This window comes from Periplaneta americana, chromosome 9 (genome assembly GCF_040183065.1).
Source record: "Periplaneta americana isolate PAMFEO1 chromosome 9, P.americana_PAMFEO1_priV1, whole genome shotgun sequence".
NCBI lineage: Eukaryota > Metazoa > Arthropoda > Insecta > Blattodea > Blattidae > Periplaneta > Periplaneta americana.
This window is the reverse complement of record NC_091125.1, coordinates 52067895-52094708: the sequence shown is the minus strand read 5'-3', so window position 1 is coordinate 52094708 and position 26814 is coordinate 52067895. Positions and strand designations below refer to the sequence as shown.

General features: G+C 36.1%; 2 protein-coding genes across 3 annotated transcripts in view; one reads left to right on the top strand and one right to left on the bottom strand.

Moving 5' to 3' along the window:
* The window catches only part of LOC138705936 (haloacid dehalogenase-like hydrolase domain-containing protein 2), a 139993-nt gene that overhangs the window by 82622 nt on the left and 30557 nt on the right, over positions 1-26814 (bottom strand). The window lies entirely within an intron of this gene.
* On the top strand, positions 429-26337 carry LOC138705935 (uncharacterized). Of its 2 annotated transcripts, none has more exons than XM_069834732.1 (8): positions 429-587; positions 5751-5896; positions 10380-10497; positions 13118-13279; positions 13807-14040; positions 20244-20375; positions 20747-20919; positions 24422-26337. In XM_069834732.1, exons 1-8 carry the CDS (start codon positions 570-572, stop codon positions 24501-24503), a joined length of 1065 nt encoding a protein of 354 aa, XP_069690833.1. In that variant the 5' UTR covers positions 429-569; the 3' UTR covers positions 24504-26337. The 2 variants fall into 2 exon arrangements, with proteins under 2 accessions (XP_069690833.1, XP_069690831.1); XM_069834730.1 differs by having other exon boundaries at positions 10374-10497.

Sequence of the window (26814 nt, the reverse complement as noted above, 5' to 3'; positions counted from 1 at the left end):
TTGTGTGTCCTTCCTAATTTGACCTCATATTTTATTCAGTTATTTAATGACGCTGTATCATTAAAAATATATTATTTACCATCTATGGACTTGTAATAGCGAAATAGGTTTTGGCGGTATGAGGCCGAGAATTAGTCACGGTTTACCTGATATTAGTCTTACAGTTGGCGAAACCTCGGAAAAAACGCAACTGGGTAATCAGCCAAAGCGGGAATCGAACCCATGCTCGAACGCGGCTCCGGATCAGCAAAACTCTTAGATTTCTTAAGTTAAGCAAATAGATTATTGAGCTTTGTACATATACTGAATTGGAAAAGTAAACAGTTTTACAAGTGGCTATTCGTAATTTGTCCTTGAAAAAAAAAAAGGGCATTATTAATGGTAAATCTTTCCCTCTCTCTCTGCAAAGGAAAGTTCGTCCTTGCATGCATAACAACGTACATGGTGCCAACGGCCCTACATTCTTATCACCAGATGGCAGACTACCATTGAACGGTTTCTCATAGTCTGGCTCGTTGGGTTTCTAGGCCCAGCGCGAGTTCGCAGTCATTTGTTTCAAGTGTTTGTGAATGCTGCGACGAGGAAGCGTAAGTACTGCGCTCGTGGGCGACACTACTGTTAACTGTCACAGCAACTGAGTCAAATAAAAAAAAAGGAAAGAAAGAGGATGACACTAGCTTATCACGGGAATTTAAGCACACCAACTTTACCTAATTGATACTGTGCTTTCATAGACGGATCCAGGCAGGGGTTAAGAGGAGCTTTAGCCCTCTCCCCTTGAGCCGATAAGACAGTAATTACATTTAAGTAAAGAGTTATTTTTACTTTCATGAAATTAAACCCAAACATTTTTACTTCTGCCTTACACACATACGTTACTAAATCATTTGGTAGAGGTGAGCGTACACAACTTGTATAATTATATAGGCCTAATAACTAACGGCTCGTCCTAGCAGCTGGCAGGGCTAGTGGCGACAATAGTAGGGAAAAAAAAGTTATTCCTCTCCTTAGGGAGTTCTGGATCCGCCACTGTGTGCTTACATCACTTATGTCTTTGAGATGGAACTGCCGTCTGTGAAAGTTCACTGTATTTGTGTAGGATGTCTCCACTTGTGATGTTACTGCCATCTGGTATCGTTTGGAAAAACTAAAGGAAAGAGGACACTTTTTTTTTTTTTTTTACCAAGGTGTGATTACTGATTAGACTTCGAAATGTTACCATGCAAAATATGTATAGCAAAAAATTTGCAAGAGGCAGTTATACCTGTTCTTCAACGACTATTAATCAGGCTTCGATTTCTAGCAACAGGGGATTCGTACACAAGTTTGATGCATTTATATTCAGTGTCGAAACACATGATTTCAAAGATTGCATCAAATGTTTTTCTTGCAGTGAATTTATTTATTTATTTATTTATTTATTACTTATTATTATTATTATTATTATTATTATTATTATTATTATTATTATTATTATTAGTGTTGTGGAATTTAATCGATTAATCGATCAATTTCTGTTATTATTTTGTTAATACAAACTCATATAAAAAATTCCAACAATATTTCTCTCTCGGAAATTGTTAACTTAAAAGCACAATAGGGAAAATCTTTCTACAAACACTGCAGAAAGAGATGGAGATATGAGGACAGTGACCTAGTCTACCTCTATTGAAAGTTGAAACACAATGCGAAACCCTTATTAAGTTTTATGGTTTTCCATGAAAACTTCCACCTTGTTGTCAGCTCATCTTCCTAGCATATGAAATACATACTTTTTTTGGGATTCGTCCCCCTTATCCCTTATAAAATAGCCATGTGTGCAAGTGAGAGTGTAACTACCTTCTTCTCTTTCTAAAATCTGGTAATTCGATTACAATAGGGGTCAGTTTTCTGTTTCAACCGCTGTAGTTTTGTAGTTGCAGCACTGAGTTTGTATACGAAAGTTGTGTGTTTAGTTTGATAAAGAAAAATAATCAGTTTTCTGTTGTTTGTGAAAAGTGTAAACTCCATTATGCCATATGAAAATTTGAGAGTAAACTCGGTGAAACGTTTGGATTTAAATTGAACGATCGTGGAGAAGTGTTTGACAGAAAAAAGTTTTTTCATGTTTAGTGATGCAGGAAACATTGTTACTAAACGTAGAGAGGCACTTAATTCGGAGCATGTGAATGCACTCACGTGTACAAAATCATGGATCAAGCAGTATTAACTAGGTGAGTCTTTATACTTTTTGTTATTTATGTTTGTCTCAAAAATTCACGAAGAAATTGACACAATAAATTATAAGCCTCATAATGAATATATTAAAGTAATTAAAATCGTTTTGTAATAACGATACAATATATACAGATATAAGCTTACTGTACAACATTTAATACTTATGCTTATCATCGAACACAAGTTAAATTTAACAATAATTGTGTATTACAGTATATTAAAACATTTTTTCAACTCGATCGAAAGTCGATTAATCTATCGATTATTCGATTAAATTCAAGTAGTTAATCGATTAAATATTTTGACCGATCAACAGCAATAATAATAATAATAATAATAATAATAATAATAATAATAATAATAATAATAATAATGCAAGTATACATTGCAGCCGAAAATCTTCCCGACAGCTTCCCAAGCACGTCTTCTCACATTTTGTGACAACCTTAATGCTTGGGATCACACAAAATTTCCTTGTCTCTGTACATTTTGATTAGATTAGTAGCAACTTCTGTTCATTTTAATTTCGACATTTTTTAGTCAGGTAAGATATATTTGTCTCTGTAGTGCTCGCTGCTCTTACCGAACTACGTTTAAGTGAAAATGTTCCTCCCGCAGAGAATGTGAATTCCTTTTATGTAGGTACTGATAAGCGACTGTCTGCGAACCTATCGTTCGGTTCGCATTCGCATCGTCGTCCACATCGACTGAATTGAGTCAACGCTTTCGTTCGTTGTTCGTTCGCTAGTCAGCTAGTGTACCTTGTACACTCATCTTTAAACAAACGCCTGAATACGAGAAAAATGGACGTTGCATGATTTTCGTCATCTATTATAATCAGTTCGCTTCAATTTTTTCTCATACTGTGCATCACAAGCGACTGATGGGATGAAAACTGGCAGAAAATACATGAAACAAATTGTGTGTGCTTCTCTTCTTAACATTTATAACAGTATTTCATATTTACTAACATATTTTACACCGTGTCAGCCATAGAAACAGAGAAAACATACATTTGTAACTACAATAGTTATTTAACTTTCCTTTTAAACTATTGACATGAATTGATTGTAACGATGGTCGAATGAAATGAGAATATCGGAAAAATATTCTGAGAAAACATGTAGGCCTACCATAGCCACTTTGTCTACCGACATCAAATCTCACAGAATCTATCAGAGATCGATCAACGACCACTATTGTAAAAGAAAAAAAACCGCCAGACGGTTAAACTATAATTGTGATTCGGATTTCTTTAAAGTATTTGGTTGCTAACTCTTCTAGGTAACATCTATCTTTCCTACTTTGGCAGTGAAAAACTTTATTTGTAAGGTGGTACCACCCGAAATGAGACATTTGCCTGAAAACAGGATAAGTGACAACTAGTAGAATTTGATTTTGACTTGGGAAATAAGTAAATATTGCCTGGACGTTTCTCGCGCAAGGACAAGAGGTATTCTTTCTATGCAGTAACTTATCGTAAACCTACGGCTCTCCCATCTGTACTTCCTTTCAAAGAAGCCATATTACAAAATCAAAAACGGAATGTTTATAGAATCTGAAATTCTACAATATGCTATTACCGATGAAATTTGTGCATTCATGTTGACTCCATCCATATAAACTTGTCCTCCATTCTCGTGAAACATTTCTATGATTTCCTTACCATGAGGTTCGTAAACTCCATGAGTTGGTGGATAAGAATATTATCGCAATTATAAATCAATTACCCTCGTCAAAATTAAAAACAATCAAATTTCGGATTTAATGATAAGAACGGTAGCCACTCGAACACCATGGACAATTTCTATCAATTATTATCTGTGAAAAGCGACTTACTTTGTCCTATTAAACGTTAAACAATTTTCAATCTACTACCCTAGATCATATATGTAACAGATATGTCGGGGTTATAGGCTTTGAGGTTAACAACTTTTGTCAGGTTTACTACGCTGCCATCTAGTTGTTACATAAGGAGTCACGTCATAATACCCATTTGAATTGCATTAGCGACTGTGCTGCCATCTCGTGTTCGTTTACGGCGGACGGGTGGCGATCCTGGCGGTTGTTCTCTTCAAAGTGCTGCCGATTTTAACGTAGCGAGGAGTTATCTGTTACATATATGATCTAGGCTACTACGGACAGAGAACCTCACAACAATGAGCGGTTCTCTCATGGTTATTCCTCTCATTTCAAACGGAAATAATCCTGTGCATGCTAGTCCCTCAGCTGAGATAATCATATTATTTTCGGTTGAACAATATCCCCTCAATGTGAACAGTTACTGGCACTTGTAACTACATTCCAATTGCAGCAACGTCATGGTGCTTGTGAATTCGAAATTGAGCAGGGTAACTAGTGACACAAAGCAGCTTGGTCGTCCGTACTAACAGCATAAGGGCCTTCACTTTCCATTAATCCAATAGAATGTAGCGTGTAACAAAATCACTTAAGAAGGAATATATTGCAACATATATATGATATAATTAGAACCACATCTGGGTCATAGTTCTGATCACATATTCCTCCATATAACAGATTGCTCAGCCTTATAGGCTTTGAAGGCAACAACTTTTATCAATTTCACTATGCTGCCATCTAACTACTGCATAAGAAATCATGTTATAACTGTTATAACTCTCATTTGAATTGCATGTAGCAACTGTACTTCCATCTAGCGGCCGTTCCCAATTGAAGGTGGCGATCCTGGTGGGTGTTCTCTTCCACATGTTACCGTTTTTAACATTGGGAGGGACAATCTGTTTTATATGTGATTTGGGGTTGTAGTCTAATAATACACGAGGAAATATCTGCGGTAGCAATAACAGGTGTAAGCATGGAAACAGGTTTCGCTTAGTACGGCGCCGCTCGAAAGTGACATGGGCAAGTAACAGTATGCATAGTGTGATTCAGAGCGTCTGCTATCGGCAATAAAATTTCGCGGCATTACATTACAGACGTAATTTACTGGCTTAACTTGTAAGTGTTAAAGTGTTGACCATTCTTTCTAACGCACATTTATCTTCATCAAAGATTTCTATACACAAGTCAGATTTCGTCTCTATCCATAGAATTTAATCCTACGCACATGGTACGTTTTATTTAATTCATTAAGTATGTTTTCTTATAAATAGAGATGGTAGATTTTCGCAATCACAATAAATGCGAAATGTGTCCAAATGTTGTCAAAATAAGACGTAATTTTTTGTTTGAAAGCATTGATAAGTATATTAGTATAGATTTTAATCTGCGATAAAATGCGAAATGTGTTTCTGCTAAATAAAAGTGGAATTACATTTTGTGAGACATTTCTATGCATTTTTTAAAATAAGAATCTATCTAAAGGCCACATCACATAAGGTTCTTACATTTTTTAAATAACATAGTTTGGTTTCTCTCCCTTCCTCCATGTTAACTTTTCACAGAAATGTGACCTAGCTGATAGTCTGTGGTCTTCTTCTTCTTTTTTTCGCTTTCACATCCTTCGTCAAGAAGTTGAAACAAATAAAACAATTGTTTGTTTGTATTCTCAGATGGCTTTGCCTCCCACATTCGTGCCTGGTTTCCATGATGAAGAAGCTGTTCGCAAAATAAAGTACAATCCACTTGGCAATACGGGATTACTAGTTTCGCACTTGTCATTCGGCGGTGGCCCCTTAGGTGGTCGCAACACATATGGGTAAGTTTCTACTTCAGTCTTCCTCTTTAAGGAAGTGACAAGGAGAAGAATGTGTTTTTTCTATTTTTTTTCTAAATTACCAGCAATGCATTTCCTTCTATACAAAAAACAGTATAATTAAACAAATAAACAGCATAAACAAAGCAAACAGCATAGTTATTGTTCGAAGAAGAATAGCTAACCTGCGTCAACAATCTTAGTAAAAACAGTTCAACTTTGTATTAACCAATTAATACCTCTGGGGGGACGGAGGCGCGTTCATCGCCTATTCCTTCGGATTGGGTGTTAATGGTTGAATCGATAGACGGCACCAAACAATGAATCACGATACTTAAAGATTCCAGTCCAGCGGACTTCAATCAATAATTCCTATCTTCAGACATCACTAAGTCTAATGTTACAACAGTTTAATTCTTCAGCATGAAATCCAAATTATTTCAAAAGAAATTATAGGCTATTATTACGATTAAAGGAATTTCGTCTCAAAAAGGTATTTTTACTTGAATAATTTCATTAACTACTGGCTTGTTTTCTTACCGAGCTAAAAAGGTCCATCGGAATTAGTTTGATACAATCTCCCCAAGTCTGTTATTTAATAATTATCTTCATTAAACAATGTGTAGTCTACAACTTACTCATTCTTCCTAGCCATTTTTATTTGTTCTGGAGGCCTGACCCAGACCTCGCAGAGTGAAGGGTGATCATGGAGTATTGGTGGAATGATAATGGTAGGGAAAACAAGAGAATCCCAACAAAACTCCTCAACACCCGCTTTTTCTGCCATAAATTCTACCTTGACCATACGGGGATCGAAGTTGAATCACCACTGTGAAAGGTAGAGCGGCTAACCACTCAGCCAAGGGCGATGAAAAAGATCGTTATTTAAGTGTATTGGTTCTCGACTCGTTGAGTTGCATTTACTATTCTCTCTGCATTGCTCTATAATACGAATTCCTTCTGTTGGATACATTTGATTTTTGTCTTGTAGCGAAGAGTGACAAAAATTTTGGGTAAGTTGGGCTGAATGCATGCTGATGTAGGCCGTGCTTTACGTCGCTGAAAAGTAAACTAAACGCGGAAACGCTCCTGTTTTTAATTAACTGAATTCTAAATTGATCTTGTCCCTTCTTCGAAAATGTTTGGAAAAGCTCAGCTTACTCGGCATTCTAAATTGCAAGACACTTCCTGCTTCAACGTATTTGCTACTTTGCTAAGCTGAAGTATGCTTGGCAAAGCTATATTGATAACTCATAAGCCATAACCTCTAGCCGTCTACTCTGTCCTCAATGCGGGTGCTCTGGCCTTGAATTATAAACAGTGAAGTTCATGAGAGCAGCAAGTATTTCAAAGTCTGTACTATTGTGAACATACTTACTCTGATATATTATATTCTGTTTAATTTGTAACTTTTAAGGACTACGGAAGTAATGCCCAATTAACTACTAAGCATGAAATGCCCAGTTTAGATATCATATTAAAAACAGCGTTTACTGTATGTAGGCTAGTCCTACGATCTTATCTATGTGTATTAACAGAGTAGATCTTGTGAAGTTCAATGACTTTTCAGAAGTTTTTCTAACGTTCCAAGCCACCAAACTATCTTCTGCTTGGTGAATTTATGAAAATAGTATTACAGATAAGAATAGCAAACAATAGCGTATGCACTCACCGAAGAAAATTTGGACGACACTGTGTATTACCTGAAATGTTTTTCTAAAAATTATTTCGGAGTCTTCCTTAGGAAATGGTTGTAGCCTGTATAGTATGGGTTTGTGCAAAACGTTATAACATTACTGAATTAAATCCCTGCAAAATTATTATGGCGCAAAATAACGTACCGATAGTCCCATATCTAGACATACAATTTGTAGGTTGATTTGAAACAAGGTGCATGGTTTAGATCTGATAATGTTTCTAATTCTAATGTTTCTATTGATTTATTTAACAATGCTGTATCACCTGTCCTGTTATCCGCTTCGGTGGAATTGGTGATGACGAAATAGTATTTGGTGAGATAAGTTCGAGGATTCGCCATGAGGTTATCCGATATTCAGATTACAATTGGGGAAACCCTCGGAAAATATCCAATCTGATAATCATCCCAAGCGACATTCGAAACCATGTCCGACAGGAGCCTCAGAACACGAGTCTAACTCTCTTAACTTTTGAATTACGCCGATAATTTCCTCTTATTTGCCAACGAGGCTTAGTTCTATCTTCATAAGCAGGGTCCGGATTTTGATGACGTCATCTTTTGTTTCCTCATGCAGTATGCATTGCTCTCACTATTAAAATCCTGAACACGAATTTCTGGTTATAAAAATATTAATTCTATTGTGCATTTTTAGTCACATTTTCTATTTTTTTAAGTTTTACATCATTTTTTCGAATTTTAAATCATTTTTGGTCATTGATTTCGCATTTTACTTTCTTTTCTGGTCCTTTCCTTTATTTTTCTTAACATTAAATTAATTTAAATTATTAAATTACCGGTATTTAAAATTTATTTCTAATCTAACGAAATAAATGGAAGTTTGATCAGTCGCTCGACAATGTACATGAGATTCTGTGTCGCTGCAACCAATTCTCCTATTTCCAACCTGGCTGTAGTAAAAAAAAAACATGTCTGCTTTTGTAGGTGAGCCGGCGATGCTCTGATCTAAAACTTTCAGCCTAATTTTCTAATTAACCATGCACTTAATTACAAAAAGCATAATAGGCATTTGTTTGTTTTCACACTCTATACGAAAACAATAACAAGAAATGATACAGCATAATGTATAGGTCTACTTGGAATGTAAGCGCGAAAGAAACTGAATCAATACAGAAAGCACGTTGGGAAATAAGTGTCCAATTATTCTGGCAACAGGCCACTCTCGCATAGCAGTAATCAACTGTAGAAGCAATGCTAGCGCTCATCCCAAATCCAAACTGTCGTTGGAACTATTACAGAATCGTTTCCTGGCAATTGCACTGTCCTTGTCTTCCAACAAGACAAGTTCAGTAAAATTCTCTTAGCATTTTAATGTGGTCATTTGTGTCGTATTTATAGTTGATGGGAAAAGTCTATTCTTTCACCAAGACTATTCACACTTGGTGAAATTATACAACCGTCTCCCTGGAATTGAATACTCATCCCCTTTAAAGCCGCATTTACACGAGGCCAGCCAATGAGACAATAGTTGGAAGACAGTTGACTGGCATAAAATTATTGGCTTTACGTGAACACTTCGACTCAACTGCCTAGCGAGTTGGCTACGTAATTTCCGAGCCAGTCTATTGTCCCCGATGGTAGATTGAAGACAGTGCAATGCCCTCACCACCATCGGGAGCATGCTACTGGCCGGCAACTGGCGTCATGTGAACGCAACAAGCTAGTTGCTACGCTCTTTTTGGGACTAGTCTGCTAGAGTCAACCGAAAAGTGAGTTTTCTCACGTATTTTTCAGTTGTTTTTCGTTGTAATAATGGCCTCAAAGTGGAGTGACACTGCTGTTGTTTAGTCAACTGTCCGAAGACAGGTCTGAACCCCACAAGTGCTACCATGAAGGCACCACTTATGAGGCAACTAGGCCAAGGGATAATGGGGTAGAGTGGCCAGTTCCTTTCCTCCTCCATTGCTACATATTAGACTAGTTAGACAATATCAAATTCGTTGAGCCGTATAAAGAGAAGCGATGTTTGTGGGACCAGCACCACGACCTTTACAAGAACAAAAATTCTCGTGAAAAGCCATTGTCTGACATTGTTGGTGAGATGAACATTGAAGGATTGGAGTAAGTATACTCGTAATGGAGTACTGAATTCACCTAAATGCTTACTGTGCACCAGAGAAGAGGACATGGAGATGGAGCACCTGGCTATTTGTGAAACTCTTAGGACATTTGTGGACCTTCCATCAAACTATTGGGAAGCAAGAAGGATGATGACTTCATTGTTAAATCCAGAGCATTAGATACACACACATTGAAGGATTCGGTGCTGTTGAGGTCACAGCGAAAATTAAATCTTTCCGTGGCACTTCCAAGAAAGAGTTCGCTGAACAGAACCCCGGAAACCACAGACGCTGCACTCTCAGTCATTTTTTTTGTCACCTACTGCCACGGCAATATACTTTCCTCGTGTGAATAGGTCAACGTTCAACTTGATTGGGCAGGAACTGTCTCGCAACATTCTGGAGACAATTGTCCACAATTATTGTCTTCGTTTTCCTTTTATTCTCATTTCTATTACCATCAGCGTCTTCTACATTGCTTCATAATTTCCTTACTTCATAAGCTTTTACATTTCTTAGTTTTCAAAATGGTCTCCTAATGTTTTGAGCGGTAGCTATATTAAATTTATCATATAATAATATGGTGAGCGGTATTTCCATATGTTGATATAACAAAATTACAGTTAAAATGAAAAATATCAGTAAAATTGTGAAGAGAAGCGAATAAGTATTTACTAACAAATAATATTTGAACACCTTCGAGTTGCAGGGAATTCGAGGAAGCTCAGGGAATAGCAGCTGTGCAAGAAGCAATCAAGAAGGGAATCAATTACATTGACACAGCTCCGTGGTACGGGCAAGGACGATCAGAAGAGCTGTTGGGCAAGGTGACGTACCTACTATACGTAATGTTGCATCATATAATCCTTCGCCGTTGTCTTATTTAAGGGTACGAAAGGTATGAATTTGATATAACGCTGCAGTAGAATAATCACGTTTGCAGAGGTTACATACAGTATGACCGAATGGAAGAAGCCGTTCCACGGTCGTTGAAGCATGATTTGGATGCGCTATGGACGAAAATGCGCGTTCTCCGTAAAGGTACGGTCACACGTCGCTACTTTTGCAGCGCTGCAGTACAAAAAACTGCGCAACTCTCGTACTGCGACGTGTGAACAACGGTGCAACTCGAAAAGTAGCTGCTGCCGAACCTGCTGCCGCTACTTTTTCATGCTGCGCGGAGCTTAAAAGTAGCGACGTTGAACAGGGTTCTCAGGGTTGCAGCCGCAGCATTTTTGATATCGGTTTTGTTGAAACTTTTGCTGCAGGGTTGCAACCCAAATGTGCCAATGATACTTTTATTGTTTGGATATATTTTAATGTTAGATGTGATGAAAATAAATTATTTATAACAGTTATTAAATACACAACACAGTCTGAGCATATTTGCTGACGATATAATTTTTTTTTTTCCGTAGTGTAGTTTCAAACAGGAGGTTTGCCAACATTGATTACGTGAATATGCTGTTGGTTATCATTTAAATATATAGGCGTTTTTAAAAGCTTTATAGTAAAAATAATGCCAATTTCTGAATACTAGTTAGGACAGAAAAGCAAATAATAGATAAGTAAGCTTTCGCATGAGTTTATTAATAATGCGAACATAACCACAAAATGTATATTGAGAAGTCAACACTGAGATGGAAACCTGCAGCATGACTGGGACTGCAAAAGTAGCGCCTTGTGTGTGAACAGACTCGCAACCTCCAGTTGCAACTTTTGCAGCACTCGGGTTGCGCAGCACGAAAAGTAGCGTGCAGCGCGCTACTTTTGGCTTACGTGTGAACACGACACGCAACTTTTGCAGCTGCAGTACAAAAGTTGCGCAGAAAAAGTAGCAACGTGTGACCGTACCTCAATATTTCCACGCGCTGCCACCGACATAACGTGCGCGAGACGACTAGGCCATGCTTCAATTACGGTGGAATGGCTTCTAGAGTCAATAATTTCGTGAACTGACAGCCGTCCAACGCTATTGCATATGTCTAAAAATGAACGTGCAATACAGAGTGGGCGAAAAGTCCGCATAGTCTTGTTTTCAATTGTTGTTTGTTGTTGTTGTTTAGTCAACTGTCTAAAGACAGGTTTGAATCTCATGACACCAATAAGGCATCGCTCATGAGGAAACTAAGCCAGGAGATAATGGGGTAGGGTGGCCAGTTCCTTTTCCCCCTCCATTGCAGACATTAAGGAGCCTCCTTGAGACTTATAAGAGAGCTTGTGGATGAGGATCTAACCTCATAAAAGAGAATTTTAAGAATGTAAAATTTGAAGCTTGTGGAGCTACTAGAATTGGCTTCACAACTCACTAGGAAGAAAAGAGTTTACATTCAGATAAGCTACTTCTTTCACGGTTTCAATGTGACATGCAAGCCCGCAACTCTTTTATCGTGTTCCTGAAGACTGTGTTCTTCTTATCCTTTTTTTAAATAGTCCTAGTTGGGGAAGGAGGAGTCCCACAAGGCACTCACTGAATTGAAGTGAATTTAGGGAGGAGGAACTACGACCCAGCGCTGCGAACTTTCAAGATCTATTGCGTTATCCCTCAAGTTAGGTGCATTCCCAAACTCACACTGGCTGACTACACTAAGGTCCGCTGCGTATCCAGATTTTGAACAGGTAACCCCACTTGTCTCTAGGCCAGCCCCCTCCTTGCGTCGCCAGCCAGGGTTCGGGGAAATGTTATGGAATTATGATGGTTGGAGAAATATTGACGGAATGATGTAGATTTGTAGGAACCGAAGAACCCCAAGAAAAGCTTGAACTGCAACCTTGTCCATTACAAGAGTCACTATGGACTTTTCAATTAAAAATGCCAGACGTGACCGGGACTCGAACCCTGACTGGTTGCTTCACGGACTGAAGGTCTGACCACTCAGTCACTGAAGGGGCCCACAGGCATTCGTAGTTTTGGTAGACAGTATATTAAAAATTGGACGAACTGATTCGCATTCCACTTGAGTTCTGACATTGAAAATCACAGTACATGTCCAACACACAGAAAAACACGACGTAAATAATCAGATTGGACTTGACAGTTCACACTAGGCTGATGGAGCGCTACTAGCAGCGAGAAATGAGTCACGTGACGAGCTGGTGACTGGTAAAGTTAAACATGCGCTACTACACCAGCCACTGGTAAATTACTCTCCAGCTGGTAAGAAGCAGCCAATAGTAGAGATTCACACTGTGCTCCTGGATGGCTGCTATCAGCAGCTGGTAAACCAGCATAGTGTGATCCAGGCTTTAGGTTAACTTCTGATCTTGTTTATACCTACTTTGCACTGTTTAAGAAATCGTTTACTGTGCTACTGTGCAAGGTTTCTCCTACTTCGTTATCAGGAATAACAGAAAGATGTAGGCTCAATAACTAACAATTTGTAAATACATTTTTGTAGCATTACTTTCTTCGAGAAAACAACGTGAAACCATATTTTTTTTTTTCAGGCATTGAAAGACATTCCTCGACAGGCCTATTACATAGGCACGAAAGTGGCACGCTATGAGACAGATCCCCACAAGATGTTCGACTTCAGTGCCGAAAAAACATTACGGAGTGTGGACCATAGTCTTAAGCAATTAGGCTTGGACTACGTTGATGTAATTCAGGTTAGCCAATCTTCTAGTGAGAGTAAAAAGTTTGTATTCTTAGATACTGCTTAAAATTTGTATATTACGAATGGATATAGTACGATATAATTGTGTATATAATTGATGCTGCAGAGTCTTTTTAATAGAATTTATTTACATAAAAAGTATCATCTAATTGCATCCTTATTATAATGATTACATGATAATAAATACAATTAAACTACTATACATTACAGGAATGTCTTTATGCAGCTTACAATAATTTATTAAACAAGTTTATGGCTTCGAAAATTGTAATAATTTTACACAAGAATTAGTGTCTCTCACAGTGTTTGGTAGTTCTGAAAAAATGTTCATTAGTTTTCTCCAGTTGTTATGAAGATGATGTGCTTGATGGTAAGGGTGGTATTGTATGTAGTACGTTCTGGGAGATGGATCTTTGAACAGAAGATACTGATAAGTCAATTTTGAGTAGCCAATTCTGATTCTATTGATGAATAAAATTGATTTTAACCTATGTTTAAAAATTAGTTTTATTTTTTCAGGTTCATGACATTGAGTTCGCTCCTAATCTGGACATTGTTATAAATGAAACATTGCCAACATTACAATCTGTGGTGGCAGCTGGCAAAGCTCACTATATTGGAGTGACAGGTTATCCTGTGTCACTTCTAAAGCAGATACTAGAACGCAGCAATACCAAAATTGACACTGTACTGACGTACACAAGGGATACTCTCATTGACGACACTCTGAAGCAGTACTTGCCCTTCTTCAAGGTAAGATAATCATTCCTATCACAGCATAATGATAATCACTCAGTGGCGGCTCCTGCGTATTTCTTAAGAGGAGGAAAGAAGGTAACAGGATGAAATGGCACCTTCTTGAATGAAACATGCTACAAATTAGCCAACATACACATATGTAAGACCAGGTAGTGTTGGGGTTGGCCTTCCCTTCTGTATAGCAATAATTTGTTCTTGTAAACTGAGTTTCCTAAATTTTCCATAATATATAATGTTTTCACTTGCATTCATTGTTGAATAATTGCACAAATTAACAATTACAAGAAAATTCACCTCGCAGCATTTTTCGAGCACACTACAGCATCACACGTGTTGGAAGAGACTATAGCTACAAACACATAATTGGAACCACGGAAATGGGAATGGAAAATAATCTGAGGAAAGCGAGAACACTGCACCCACCCACGTGGTCTGTGTTGCTACATGTACATTTTACAAGTTCAGTATCACATGCTTTTGAAGAATATCAGTTCTTGTAAAGTCATACTACCATTATTGTTCAAAGTTGCTGGTGGCCAATTAATTTTTTATGTTAAAAATAATGTAGTTTGGAGTGCCTACTTTCAATTTCAAATATATTTGTACAAAACAGACAACTTGGCTGTTGCCCTGTCTAGTACACAATAAATGGAAGTGAATTTCAGGTGCCAAAAAGATCTCCGATACTAACGTAGAACTACTTCCTCTTTGTTTTATATAAACCCGACTTTAACTTTCAAATATCCTTAAAAGTTTCAAACCATGAATAGTAGCCTATATAAAGTGCAATGAATAATATTTTTGATTTATAATTAAAAAAAAAAAGTTTATATGGTATCTTTCATAGTGTTGCGTTAAAGTTGTTTTATTGTGCCTCCTAGAATGTGTTATAGTCTGGTTGAATGCAAGATCATTAGATGGCAGCGGTAGCGAGCTTGCTACACGACCAGTTGGTTTCTATTTCCCGCCCATGCGCTGATTCAGAGGAGGATCTCCTCCCTCTCCGTTCATTTACTCGCTTTAAAACTCTGCTTCTTTCTCTGGCCGCTAGTGTGCTGTTGTCTATATGTGCTAACTGCAGTAGAGGAGGAATGGATTGGCTTTCCTCAACACAAACAATCTTTATCACAGTTTTCTAGCAGCACATGAGCGCGCATCGTTTAAAACTCGATCAACCGAGATTTTCTTATAGCTGTGAACATAAAAATTATCGAATCTTCCTTGAATTTCAAGGCACATATTTTATTTGGTATTTACTTTCAAAAGAAGAAAAATGTGAGGAGGACGTTCCTCCCTTCCCTCCCCCGAGGAACCGCCACTGTAATCACTATATGTTCAGTCAGTAGTGTGAAGATCAATTGAAACCTCATGAGTGACACCAATAAGGCATCACTCACGAGGCAACTAAGACAGGAGGTAATCACTGGCGAAACTAAGGGTAGGCTGAAAAAAATCTGCTTATCTTGTATCTTTTTATACAGTAAATTTTTCTCGGCTTTCCTATCAAATAGTTTTCTGACACAGAGCCCACAAAAAGATGATGACCACTCATTTTCACCCCCAAACACAATACAGGCATAACATTGTAACTTAATTGTCTCAGAGCACCCTGATAGCCAAGGATATTTGGGGCGCTCAGAGCACAAAAATAAACTTTTCAGAAAATTAGACTTAAAGTCTTTTATATATAGTTAATTACCCATTAAAGGTGAGTATGATTTTAAACATCTGCACCATAGCACAGATTGTGAGGACATGATTCTTTTATGTTCTAAGAGTAACCTCATCTAAGATATGTACAGACGAAATATCTCCCAATTGACCAAAAGTGGACTTGATTCCCTTGTGCTCTGAACATCCCATTTCTTATACCATGAAAATTGAAATTTTCTATTTTGTCTTCTTCTATCCGCTATTTTAATATGTAAATGTAGTGTCGATCTCCTATCTTTGTAAGCTCATTTTGTTTCACATATCCAACTTGAAAACGGTTTCTCTTTTATTTCTGCAAATAATGACCTCAATGTTCTCTTGGTATAAATAATTTTACACAAAATTTGTATGTAACACACACACATATGCACTTTTGATTAAAGTAACACTCAACAATGCAGAGCATTCACAGAATACGAATATAGCGCACCATATTACTGTATATCGCACTTGAGGCTAGCCCTACATCTTGCTACTGAGTCAGTGGCTGCTCCTCCATATTTCTTAGGAGGAGGAAAGAAGTTAACAGCACAAATTGACACCTTCTTGAATGAAACATGCTACAAATTAGCCTACATGCATACATGTAAGACCAGGTAGTGTTGGGGATGGCCTTCTCTTTTGTATAGCAATAATCTGTTCTTGTAAACTGAGTTTCCTAAATTGTCCAAAATATAATATGTTTTCGCTTCCATTCATTGTTGAATAATTGCACAAATTAACAATTACAAGGAAATTCACAACCTCGTAGCATTTCTCGCGCACACTACAGCATCACACGTGTTGAAAGAGATTAGCTACCAACACATAACCGGAACTGTTGTACGGAAATCGGAATGGGAAATAATCTGTTAGGAAAGCGAGAACACTGCACCCACTCACGTGGTCTGTGTTGCCTCATGTACGTACATTTTACAAGTTCAATATCACATGCTTTTGAGAAAAAAATCATACTCCCATTATTGTTTAAAGCTGCCGGTGGTCGATTAATTTTTTTATGTTAAAAATAATGTAGTTTGGAGTACTTTCATTTTCAAATACATTTGTACAAAACTGACAATTTGCCTGTTGCCCTGTCTAGTAGACAATGAATGAAAGTGAATTTCAGGGGCCAAAAATATCTGCGATAATAACGCAGAACTACTTCCTCTTTGTTTTATATAAACCCAACTTTAACTTTCAAATATCCTCGAAAGTTTCAAACCATGAATAGTAGCTTATATAAAGTGCAATGAATAATATATTTTGATTTGTAATTATTTAAAAGTTTATGAGGTCTTTCATAGCTTTGCGTTAAAACTGCTTTTATTGTGTCTTCTTCTAGATGTGTTATAGTTTGGTTGAATGCAACAACACATGATTGCTGCACGACCACTCTCTCTGCTGCACTATTTCCCGCCGATGCGCTGAATCAGAGGAGGATCTCCTAACTGTTCATTCACTTGTTTTAAAACTCTGCTTCTTTCTCTGGCCGCTAGTGTGCTGTTGTCTATGTGTGTTAAGTGCAGTAAAGGAGGAAAGGATTGGCTTTCCTCCACACAAACAATCTCGTATCTTTCTCACAGTTTTCTAGCAGCACATAAGCGCAAGTCATTTAAAACTCGACCAACCGAGGTTTCCTGATAGCTGTGAAGTTAAAAATTATCGAATCTTCTTCGAATTTCAAGGCACATATTTTATTTTGTATTTACTTCCAAAAGAAGAAAAATGTGAGGAGGACGATCCTCCCTTCCCTCCCCCAAGGAACCGCCACTGTACTGAGTCATGGCGAATCGATACTCCTTTCTTCCCGGCCTTCCCTCAACCTTGCGAGTACCGCTGCCTGTGAGGCTGTTGTGCTATGAGGCTTTTGCCACACACCTCTTGCAGTGGAATGATTGCCAACAGTGAATTTAATATATGAAAAGATCAGACTGAAACCAAGTGTTATGATACATCGTTATTACAAACTTACACTGTTAGCCTACCAGATATAATAAATCAAATTTTTTGGGTTGGCTAAGCCTCAAAAGCCTCTTAAGAGCTTCATCACTGGAGGTAATAAGGTAGGGTGGCCAGTTTCTTTCCTCCTCCAGAGAAACTCTGACATCATGAAACAACTAAAAATTGAACCAATCATAGATTATACAATCTCACATAAGAAGAAAGTACCGTACCAGAATACCTCGTTGCATACATCACTGACTAGTAACGTACTACACTAATCAGGCTTCAGATGTATACAAACAATTATTGGTCTTCCTCTGACACATATTGTCAAGTAAGATTTACTGCCTGATAAATATCAGCCAGAACCTCAGACAGAGGCATGATAACTGTAGAACAAAATAAGTAGGCCTATATTGTAATTATTGTTGTAATACAATAATTTAAGAAGTCTGATTAATTTATAAAGAAATAAACGTCTTTAAACAAGATGAGAAGCTCTTTACTATGAATTATTATTTATATTTAGTAATTTATAATGGAAATTAAATGAATTTATAGACAAAAGAAAACCCTAAATTTGGCTTTCATTGGAAGTAATAAAACTGTTGGCCACATCTAGTAGATTTACTGCATATGAAAGACTCCTTTCTTTGATCATTAATAAAGATCATCATCATCATCATCATCATCCAAGCATGGATTAATAATAAGTATTTAATGAATTTCAATCTTAAGGCATAGAACCTTAAGATTGAAATTCATTAAATACTTATTAATAATTTACCAGGCATATTGATATATTAAAATGAATTGTAAAAAAAAAAAAGCATGGATTAAGCCCAGATAGACTTGTTCTGTTCTCATGAAGGATTAAACTGTTCAATCCAAAGTTTTCTAGGTCTACCAATAGCCCTTCTTCCTCTCAGATTAATAAAGATAAATCAATAAAATTTTATATGCAGGTCTGCCACTATTTCGTTAACTCCTGATAACTGATGTCGAAGTAACAAATTGATGATGGCTATTTGAAAACTGTTAATACAAAGTCAATTTAAACTGGAATAATTTACCTACAATGACTAATTGCAAAATAATAATAAATTTGGAAGTAGTCATTGCAAATCCTTAAATTTCTTTTAAGAAACACAGAAAACAACACGAAAATAATTTTTACGATGACTAATATCAGACATGAAACCCAGATCTGCTGAATTATGAATCATGCTCTTCATTTTATCTCTGACTGAAGTTCTGGCTGATGTCAGGCAGTACATCTCACTTGATGATATGTATCAGAGGAAGAACAATTGTTTGCATACATCTGAAGTCTGATTAGTGTAATATGTTACTTGTCAGTGATGTATGCAATAGGGTAGGGGGAAGGAACTGGTCACCCTACCCCATTATCTCCTGGCTTAGTTGTCTCATGAGTGATACTTTATGGTGTCACTTATGAGGTTCAGACCTGTTCTTCGGACAGTTAACTAAACAAACAACAACTCTTCATTTAGGAATCATGTCGATTTAATACAATATTATCAGTTACAAACATGTTGAATGCAGAAATGGACATAAATATTGTTCCTTTAAATGGACATAAATATTGTTCCTTTAAAATAAGGCCTTCCACCGCAACATAAATGGTATCACAAGAAAAAAATGATTAGTTTAACCTTCTTATTCTTTCACTTACACTGCACGAGTACAATTACCCGTTTTGCAACTACATTAGGAATTGGTCAGTTTATCTGTGATGAGGTTTTTCTAAATCTCTCTGTTCATGTGGTTTGTACTATAGTAATTTCAGTGATAAACTATATTTTGGCACCTTTAAAACATAATGCCTATATTTCTGTTTGTAGTTATGGACTTCAGAAACTCTCTCTTCTACTTCCTCTGTTTCCCAGATCTTCAATTCTAATTATGATCTCTTAGTGTCGCCCTGTTATAGACCTTATAAATCTCATTTGTGACATGTTAATTCTACTTTTTATCATTTTGGTGCAGTGTCCAACATTCACTATCATATAGAATAGCTAGTTTTGGTATTATATTATACAGCTGGATTTGAATTTCATTTGTTTACAGAAATTTCGTAGGACTTCATTTAATTTATATTATTTCATCAACATTTTTTGGGATTCCACTGTATTTTTGCATAATTTTTTGCTTGTTCCACATCACAAAGCTTCAGTGATGATGTAAGATCTGTGGAATACAATAAATGAAATGAAATACCGTACTGAAGAAACTGCGCCACTTGTTTCCTGAAATACTTTTAAATGATATGTTAGCTGCATCTAATGAAATTTATAAAAAGCCTTATGTGCAACAAAATGCTATCAATTGTGTTTACTTTTCCATTTTTGCTGTTATTTGAATTCATGTTCAAGTCTTCCCCAGAATGTATGATTAAGAAGGAGAAAGCTGGAGAAGAAATATGAAGAGTAGAAAGAGGACACAAAGATATTTCGATTCTAAAATTAGTAGAGGAAAGAAAGTTACAGGTTTTCACTTAATTCAGACAGGTTATGGGAAACTTTCTTCTATTTCAGGAAAAGGGTCTTGGTATCATTACTGCCGCAGGTGTGGCAATGGGATTGTTGTCCAACAGTGGTCCAATGTCATGGCATCCTGCCCCTGATAACATCAAACAAGTGTGTGCAGCAGCAGGCAAATACTGTAAGGTATCTTTCATCTCAGTTTTCTTATATTTTTCAGCATTGTCTCAGTAGTTTTCCACCAAACTGATGACACACAAGACAATTCCACTACCAATTGGTTCATATATTCACTAAACAGATCACACAGCTACTTTCTCGAAAGAAGATAATGGTACCGGGTGCCAAAATATTTTTGCAAGTTCAAATATTTATGAACAAAAAAACAGAAAAATTATCATTATAATTCGTAGTGCCCAACCAAATCCAATTAATGTAATTCATACTTTATTTCAAGGGTAATAATTCTTTAATTCCCAAGATAATTTAAACATAATGTTGTTACACAAACGCATGCACAACCAAACAAAATATAACAGATACCAAAAATTCTTCAGGAACGAGGTGTAGAGCTTGGTCGATTGGCAATGCACTACGCAATATCACAACCTGGAACTGACACCCATCTAGTGGGCATGAATAGTGTGGAGTTGCTGCGTTCTAACATTGACATTCTACGAAATGGACTTTCAGATCAAGAGAAACAAATACTGCAAGAAGTCAAGACCAAGTAAGTACCCGTTTCGTATACAATATTACATTCCAGTAACTAATCTTGATTTAACTGCTACTAAGAAATAAAAGTATCCTAGATTTAAAAAAAAAAAAAAAAAACAAATGTATAACAATTCAGAGTGTGACATAACAGAAACGTGGGCTACTTTTTGTGAAGGAAAAAAACTTAATTTATGTTGATAGGCTTCTGATACACAAAATCTTGCAAATGCAATAAATTTTTAATTAACAAAATGTTTCTCAACTAATTTCCGGTTGTACAGTCACTCAAAAAATGCAGTAAATGACCAAGACTAAATAAACAAAGCCTGATTTGGGATTATTAAATATTACTAAAGAGACTGTTACAGATGCATTCCATTCAACAGATCAAGTTATGGGGATAATATTACCAATAACCTTCGACGAAATTTTATTTTAAAATATCATTAATTAATTCATTTATATACCAATTTCGGTCTCAAAAGTGTTTAAATGATTACCTTTATGACTGACCTAACCTCCACTTATTCAAAATGAGAGAGCAAGAGGGTATACTGTCATTAATGTATCAATTTAGTCAAAGGATTTAGCTAACACTACTTCACACACACATTAATTGCTATAATGGTTTGAATCTCAACTAGTCTCAGATTTTTATTTTACTTTTTCTCAAGACATCAGCAATTTATTTTTAGGATTTAATTAAGATAACCACAGATCGTGATTTATTGACTGCAGTTACACAAAAAATTATACTGCTGGAATTCAACTATGATATCAACTTAAAAAGAAAGAAATACATGAAGTCTACACAAACAACTATTAAGTGAATTCTTCATAGTATATTTCTTCTAAGATCGTTTTGGAATTGAAGTCATAGGTAAATTGTACGATTACACTTTGCTACCACCAAAACTAAACAGAATATGCCCTCTTAAAGTTTGATATACGTATTTCTACGATTTGTAAGTTCAGTCTCAGCTGTAATCTCAGTCCCAGAAAAGACGATTTTTTGTTTCAGCAATACCATTTTTCAGAAAGAAAACAATGAAGTTAAGTCACTTCGACAATTCCCTGACATAGTAGGTCTAAAGATAATATTGTACCTTTGTCTATTATAATTTTTGGTGTGAATATTGAGGACGTATTATATCTCTGTAGGCCTATGTATTACGCTGTACTCTTGGGAGTGAATAAACATGGCTTTGGAGTGTTATGGTGCATGCACCTGCCTTCTTCCAACAAAATTGTGTCAAAACCACAGAGATTCAGTATGTTGGGGTGTAAATTTACAAGCACTGCTGCAATCAAGAGCATTACATAATCATGCCAGAGACAGCAGAATAACACTTATTCAATTTACAATGTACAATTATTTTTGACTTGTGTAGTAGTTTTCGATTAAATTTTAATGTGCTGATGTCGAGAGACAGATAGAGGGAGGAGGAAAGTAAACATAAAAAGAGATGAAGCTCTGATCTATACCTGAGTACACCACCTCCTAAGTATACACAATCCTAAGCAAACAGAAGTTAGAACACTAGACTACACTATCAATTTAAACTTTTTATAATTAATAATAGCAATCTTGGTGGCCTTCCTTTTGAGTAGGACTTTGACACAAACATTTTTTGAGTTACTGTACATACATATATCTAAAACTAACATTTAGTTATGTTTAAATATGCATTCAACATGAACCACTATTATGAACAAGCCATGTCCTTAATTAAATATAAATATTAAATCATATATTAAATATGAAAACTATGACAAAGAATTATACAAATCTGGCTTTCAGGTAGTAGCTCCCTGTAAAGCAGGTTTGAATAATTTCAAGGAAAAATTTTTATAATACATTCGTTACTGGAGGTACGTTAACAGAAAGCCACAGTTTAAAGTCACACAATATTTGTGTGCACTCACAGTTGAGTTCTGGCATCTTGTCAGCTCATGTGAGTTGTGTGGATATAAAAGGAAAAATTGTGACGGTATCGTGTATAGTTCCTGGGGTAGCTCAGTCGGTAGAGCATTTGTGCGCTAAGCGAAGGGTCCCGGGATCGATACCCAGCCCTGGGACAATTTTTCCTCGAAATTATGACAAAGAATGTTTGAAATTTGTAGTTGTGCTTTTAAAATATTTTAATATACATTGCAAAAATTACGAAGTACCAGTACTATTCCTACGATCTTCAACTGAAATTCACAGAATGTTTTACAGAAATCAGAAAAAAAAAAGGAAGATATTAAAATATTATTATGAAAACTGTGACATCATCATCATCATCCAAAGAAGTGTAACGCCTAAGACCTGTTAATGGGTCTCAGTGACTCATTCTCAGTCCACCTTTTTTTTTTTTTTGAACGACCTAAAGATCTCTTCTCTTGGGGATGGTATTGAAGCATGGCTTTTGGAAGTCATTCCGATTCATTCGTTGGACATGGCTTTTCTACTGCAGCTGGTTCTTGTTTATAAACTGTAAGACTGGTCGTAATTGAAGTTCTTGTATGATATCGTCATTTCTTTTGTGGTCCAAGAGACAATATCCTAGTGTTGCTCTCATAAATATCATTTCACAGGCCGTTATTCTGCTGATATCCGTTTTTCTCATAGTCTATTCTTCACTTCCGTAACATAGTACAGCTAAGGTTTTACACAAACGTATCTGATGTAGACGAAATGCTACATAGATGGGAACCCCACTAATTAAATCCTTCTGGGCTAGCAACCCATTAGGCGTCCATTTTATATTGCTTTCAAGTCTCATACAAAGCCATGGAAACTGTGACATAAATGCTTAAAATTCGCAGTTTTGCTTTTGAAGTATTTTTATGACTGTTACCGAAATTACGAGGCACTCTTTCTAAGATCAACTGAAATTCATAACGTGTTTTACAGAAATCATAAAAAAAGAACTGTAGACTAAATATATATCTGTTCTGTTCAATTGGCTTCTTGGGCAAGCAATTATGCTCTAGTTATTTGTTTATTTATACACTATATTATAACCATTTAGGAATTCTCTTCTTTTTTGTTATTACTTATTTCTTTCCAAAGTTCAAAAGGGTTGTGATTATTAACTTCAATAAAATATAAAAGGGCGTGCATAGACACAATCCCGACACAGAACATATGAGTAAACTATTTAAATATGAGAAATGTCGCTTCAAGCTGTATTTTTTTCCTTTACATCGGTATCTTATAGTACACAATACAAACTGACTAATACTACTAGAACTAACATTTAATTTATTCACATTCAATCCTTCGTGAAATAAAAAAAAAAATATGTTTAATTTCAATTTGTCTCCGTAAATAATTGTACCAAAACAATACTAACAACATAAAACTTTATTTTGTTGTTTATTATTTAGTAAGTTTGGAAATTATGCTCATCATCTCTTCAAGTAAACAATAAATCAAAGTTCTGATGAAAACATTGAATATCATCATTAAATGTCAATCAATTTTAACCATTCCTTACTTTTCTTTAATAAAGACGTATTCTTTTCAGGTATCTTGATACAATCAAGCCATGTCATTGGGAAAACATAGAGGTCAATGAATATAAGAAGAAGATTGAAAAGTCAACTTAGTGAACAAACAGGAAAATAATTACTACTATCCACCGATGACATGAAGATTACTTTCACATTCGAGGACAACAGAAAGTGGTCTGCATCCACCAAATTTAGTCAAATAACAAGGCCAGGACCCTACTAAGCCGGACCCATATCTGATCGAGTTATGCACTTGACTGAACAAGTCAGAATTCTATCCGACATCCTCTTCAAATTTGACTCAAGCAGTGCTGCATTCTGCGAGCAGTGACAGTGCGTGACTGCTGAAAAATTATTTCACGTTGCTGCATTATGATTGTATTAATTTAATAATCTTTGTCCCAAATGTAGAGTATTAAATGGTTTATTAATAATTCTAAAAAAAAAAAATTAAATGTGATATAATCTAATACAGCAATGCAAAATAGTTCTGTACTATATGACCAACTTCAATCTGGGCAGGTAACTTCAACTCAGTTTATGGTAGTATTTGAGACTAAGTTAGTTTCCAGTTTTTATAAACCCTACCTGAGAAGAATTTTTTTTTCGAATAGGGATCACTGTACACTACAAATTTGTATTTCCCAACTATGAGTTGTAATGCAGAACATGTTTTCATTTAATACACTGAGCAAATCCTGGGACAATAGTTTTGTCCTTGTCTGCTAAAACATAAAATTGATTCCAGATTTTTCTTTTTATTCGTGAACTGGACTGGATATGCCAATTAATTCTCCAGTTTTAAGTCTTTCTTGAAGTCCAAAAGGCGGAACTCAGTGTGGCTAGATATGGTTACAGAATTGTCGAAAAGTAACTGCCTAGTTCTAAGCAAATGAAGCCACAGTGGAGTCCTGCATCTAGACCCAGAAGACATGATAGGTCCCTACTGGAACATGAACAATATGTAATGTCAAAGTGTGTCTGTACTCTCATGCTGCTTGCATCATTCCTCTGCTAGCATATGAAATCACACACAACTAAACCCAGCCGACACAGAACGCTGTAACAGAAATAACTAGGATACTGAATTGTTTACTTACTCTTCAGAATGGCTTTGTACTGGAGATGATTCATATTCATTCTAGATTCTGGCCTCTTGCAATGTACACATTCTAGAGAGTTGTAGATGTTCATTCTATGGAGATGGGCTGCTAGACAGTCGTCACCAGTGCCTAGTAAAAATTAGGCAACTGCATTGTTCTTTGGAAAATCTGGAATATAGCTTCGATCTCATAGTCCTATCTTCCAGGACTTGTTAGCAGATTTTTGCTGGCATTCTTGTGTCCAGTGTCCTATTGATGTGTGTATTTTTATATTTAATCTCGATGTGTGGAATGAACTGTTCTCTTTGCTCTGTTTTATGTTGTCTCCTCCTTTGCCAAAAAAGTCAGCTTTAACATTCCTTTTAAATATATGATGAATTTCTTATGTAATGTAAACCTCGTTTCATATTCTTCCAGACAACAACAAGAATTTAAGTGGAAAATAAAACTTTTTGGGCACTATAACACAAAAATTATTTATATTTATTAACTGTAAATGGTCAAAACCAAAACATGATCAATTAATTTTAACTAAATAATTATGTAGACTTCTTACAGAGTCTATTTTTGTCCTATTTTCGTAATGGTTAGGATTACATTAATTTTGCAATGCTATTCATATGGATCTCCTAAAGGCTTCGTTTGAACAAGTTCCTGACTGGGCACAAAATGACGTAAATAATTATTTCTCATATACGAACATTTTAAGACCATACCTTTTCAATGATCACTTTATACAGTGTAGAAAAAAATGTCTGAACGAATTTCAAGTAAATCATCATTTTGTATTGTTTCTTCAAATAAAAATTAATTTTTGGTGAAAATAACCATGTGCTTCATTCCTGGTTGAATTTACTTGCAGATATTCTCGAACTTAGGAAAAACTGCTGTATACAGAGAAATAGCATACCAAAAACCACTCTTCAGTATCAGGGATGCCGAAAAGGAATTTTCACTTTTTTGCACTATCACAATTCTTTCTCATATGGATGACTCCAGCAGCGCAAAAAAAAAAAATAATATATGAACACCTTTAACAACACAAGCCCACTGGGAAGACCTCGAAGTAGATGGAAAGATAAAATTCAGAAGGAATGGGAATTACCAACTGGGAGGAACTAGCAAGACAGAACAAGTGGAAGCATTTTGTGAAATCGACATGAAGCTGACATGCTCCATAATGTCCTTTAATTGATTGATCATAATTCTCTCTACTGTGTATGATGATAAACAAAAAAAAGACATATAACTTACTGTACTTTATGGGCTTCTCCATTTCTTTAGCTGTTGCCCTTTATTCCTGT

Bases quoted from the DNA above. Each gene is read 5' to 3' on its own strand.
- LOC138705935 (XM_069834730.1), top strand. The intron at 13,280-13,806 runs GTTAGCCAATCT...TTATTTTTTCAG, and splicing joins ACTACGTTGATGTAATTCAG to GTTCATGACATTGAGTTCGC. The intron at 14,041-20,243 runs GTAAGATAATCA...CTTCTATTTCAG, and splicing joins AGTACTTGCCCTTCTTCAAG to GAAAAGGGTCTTGGTATCAT.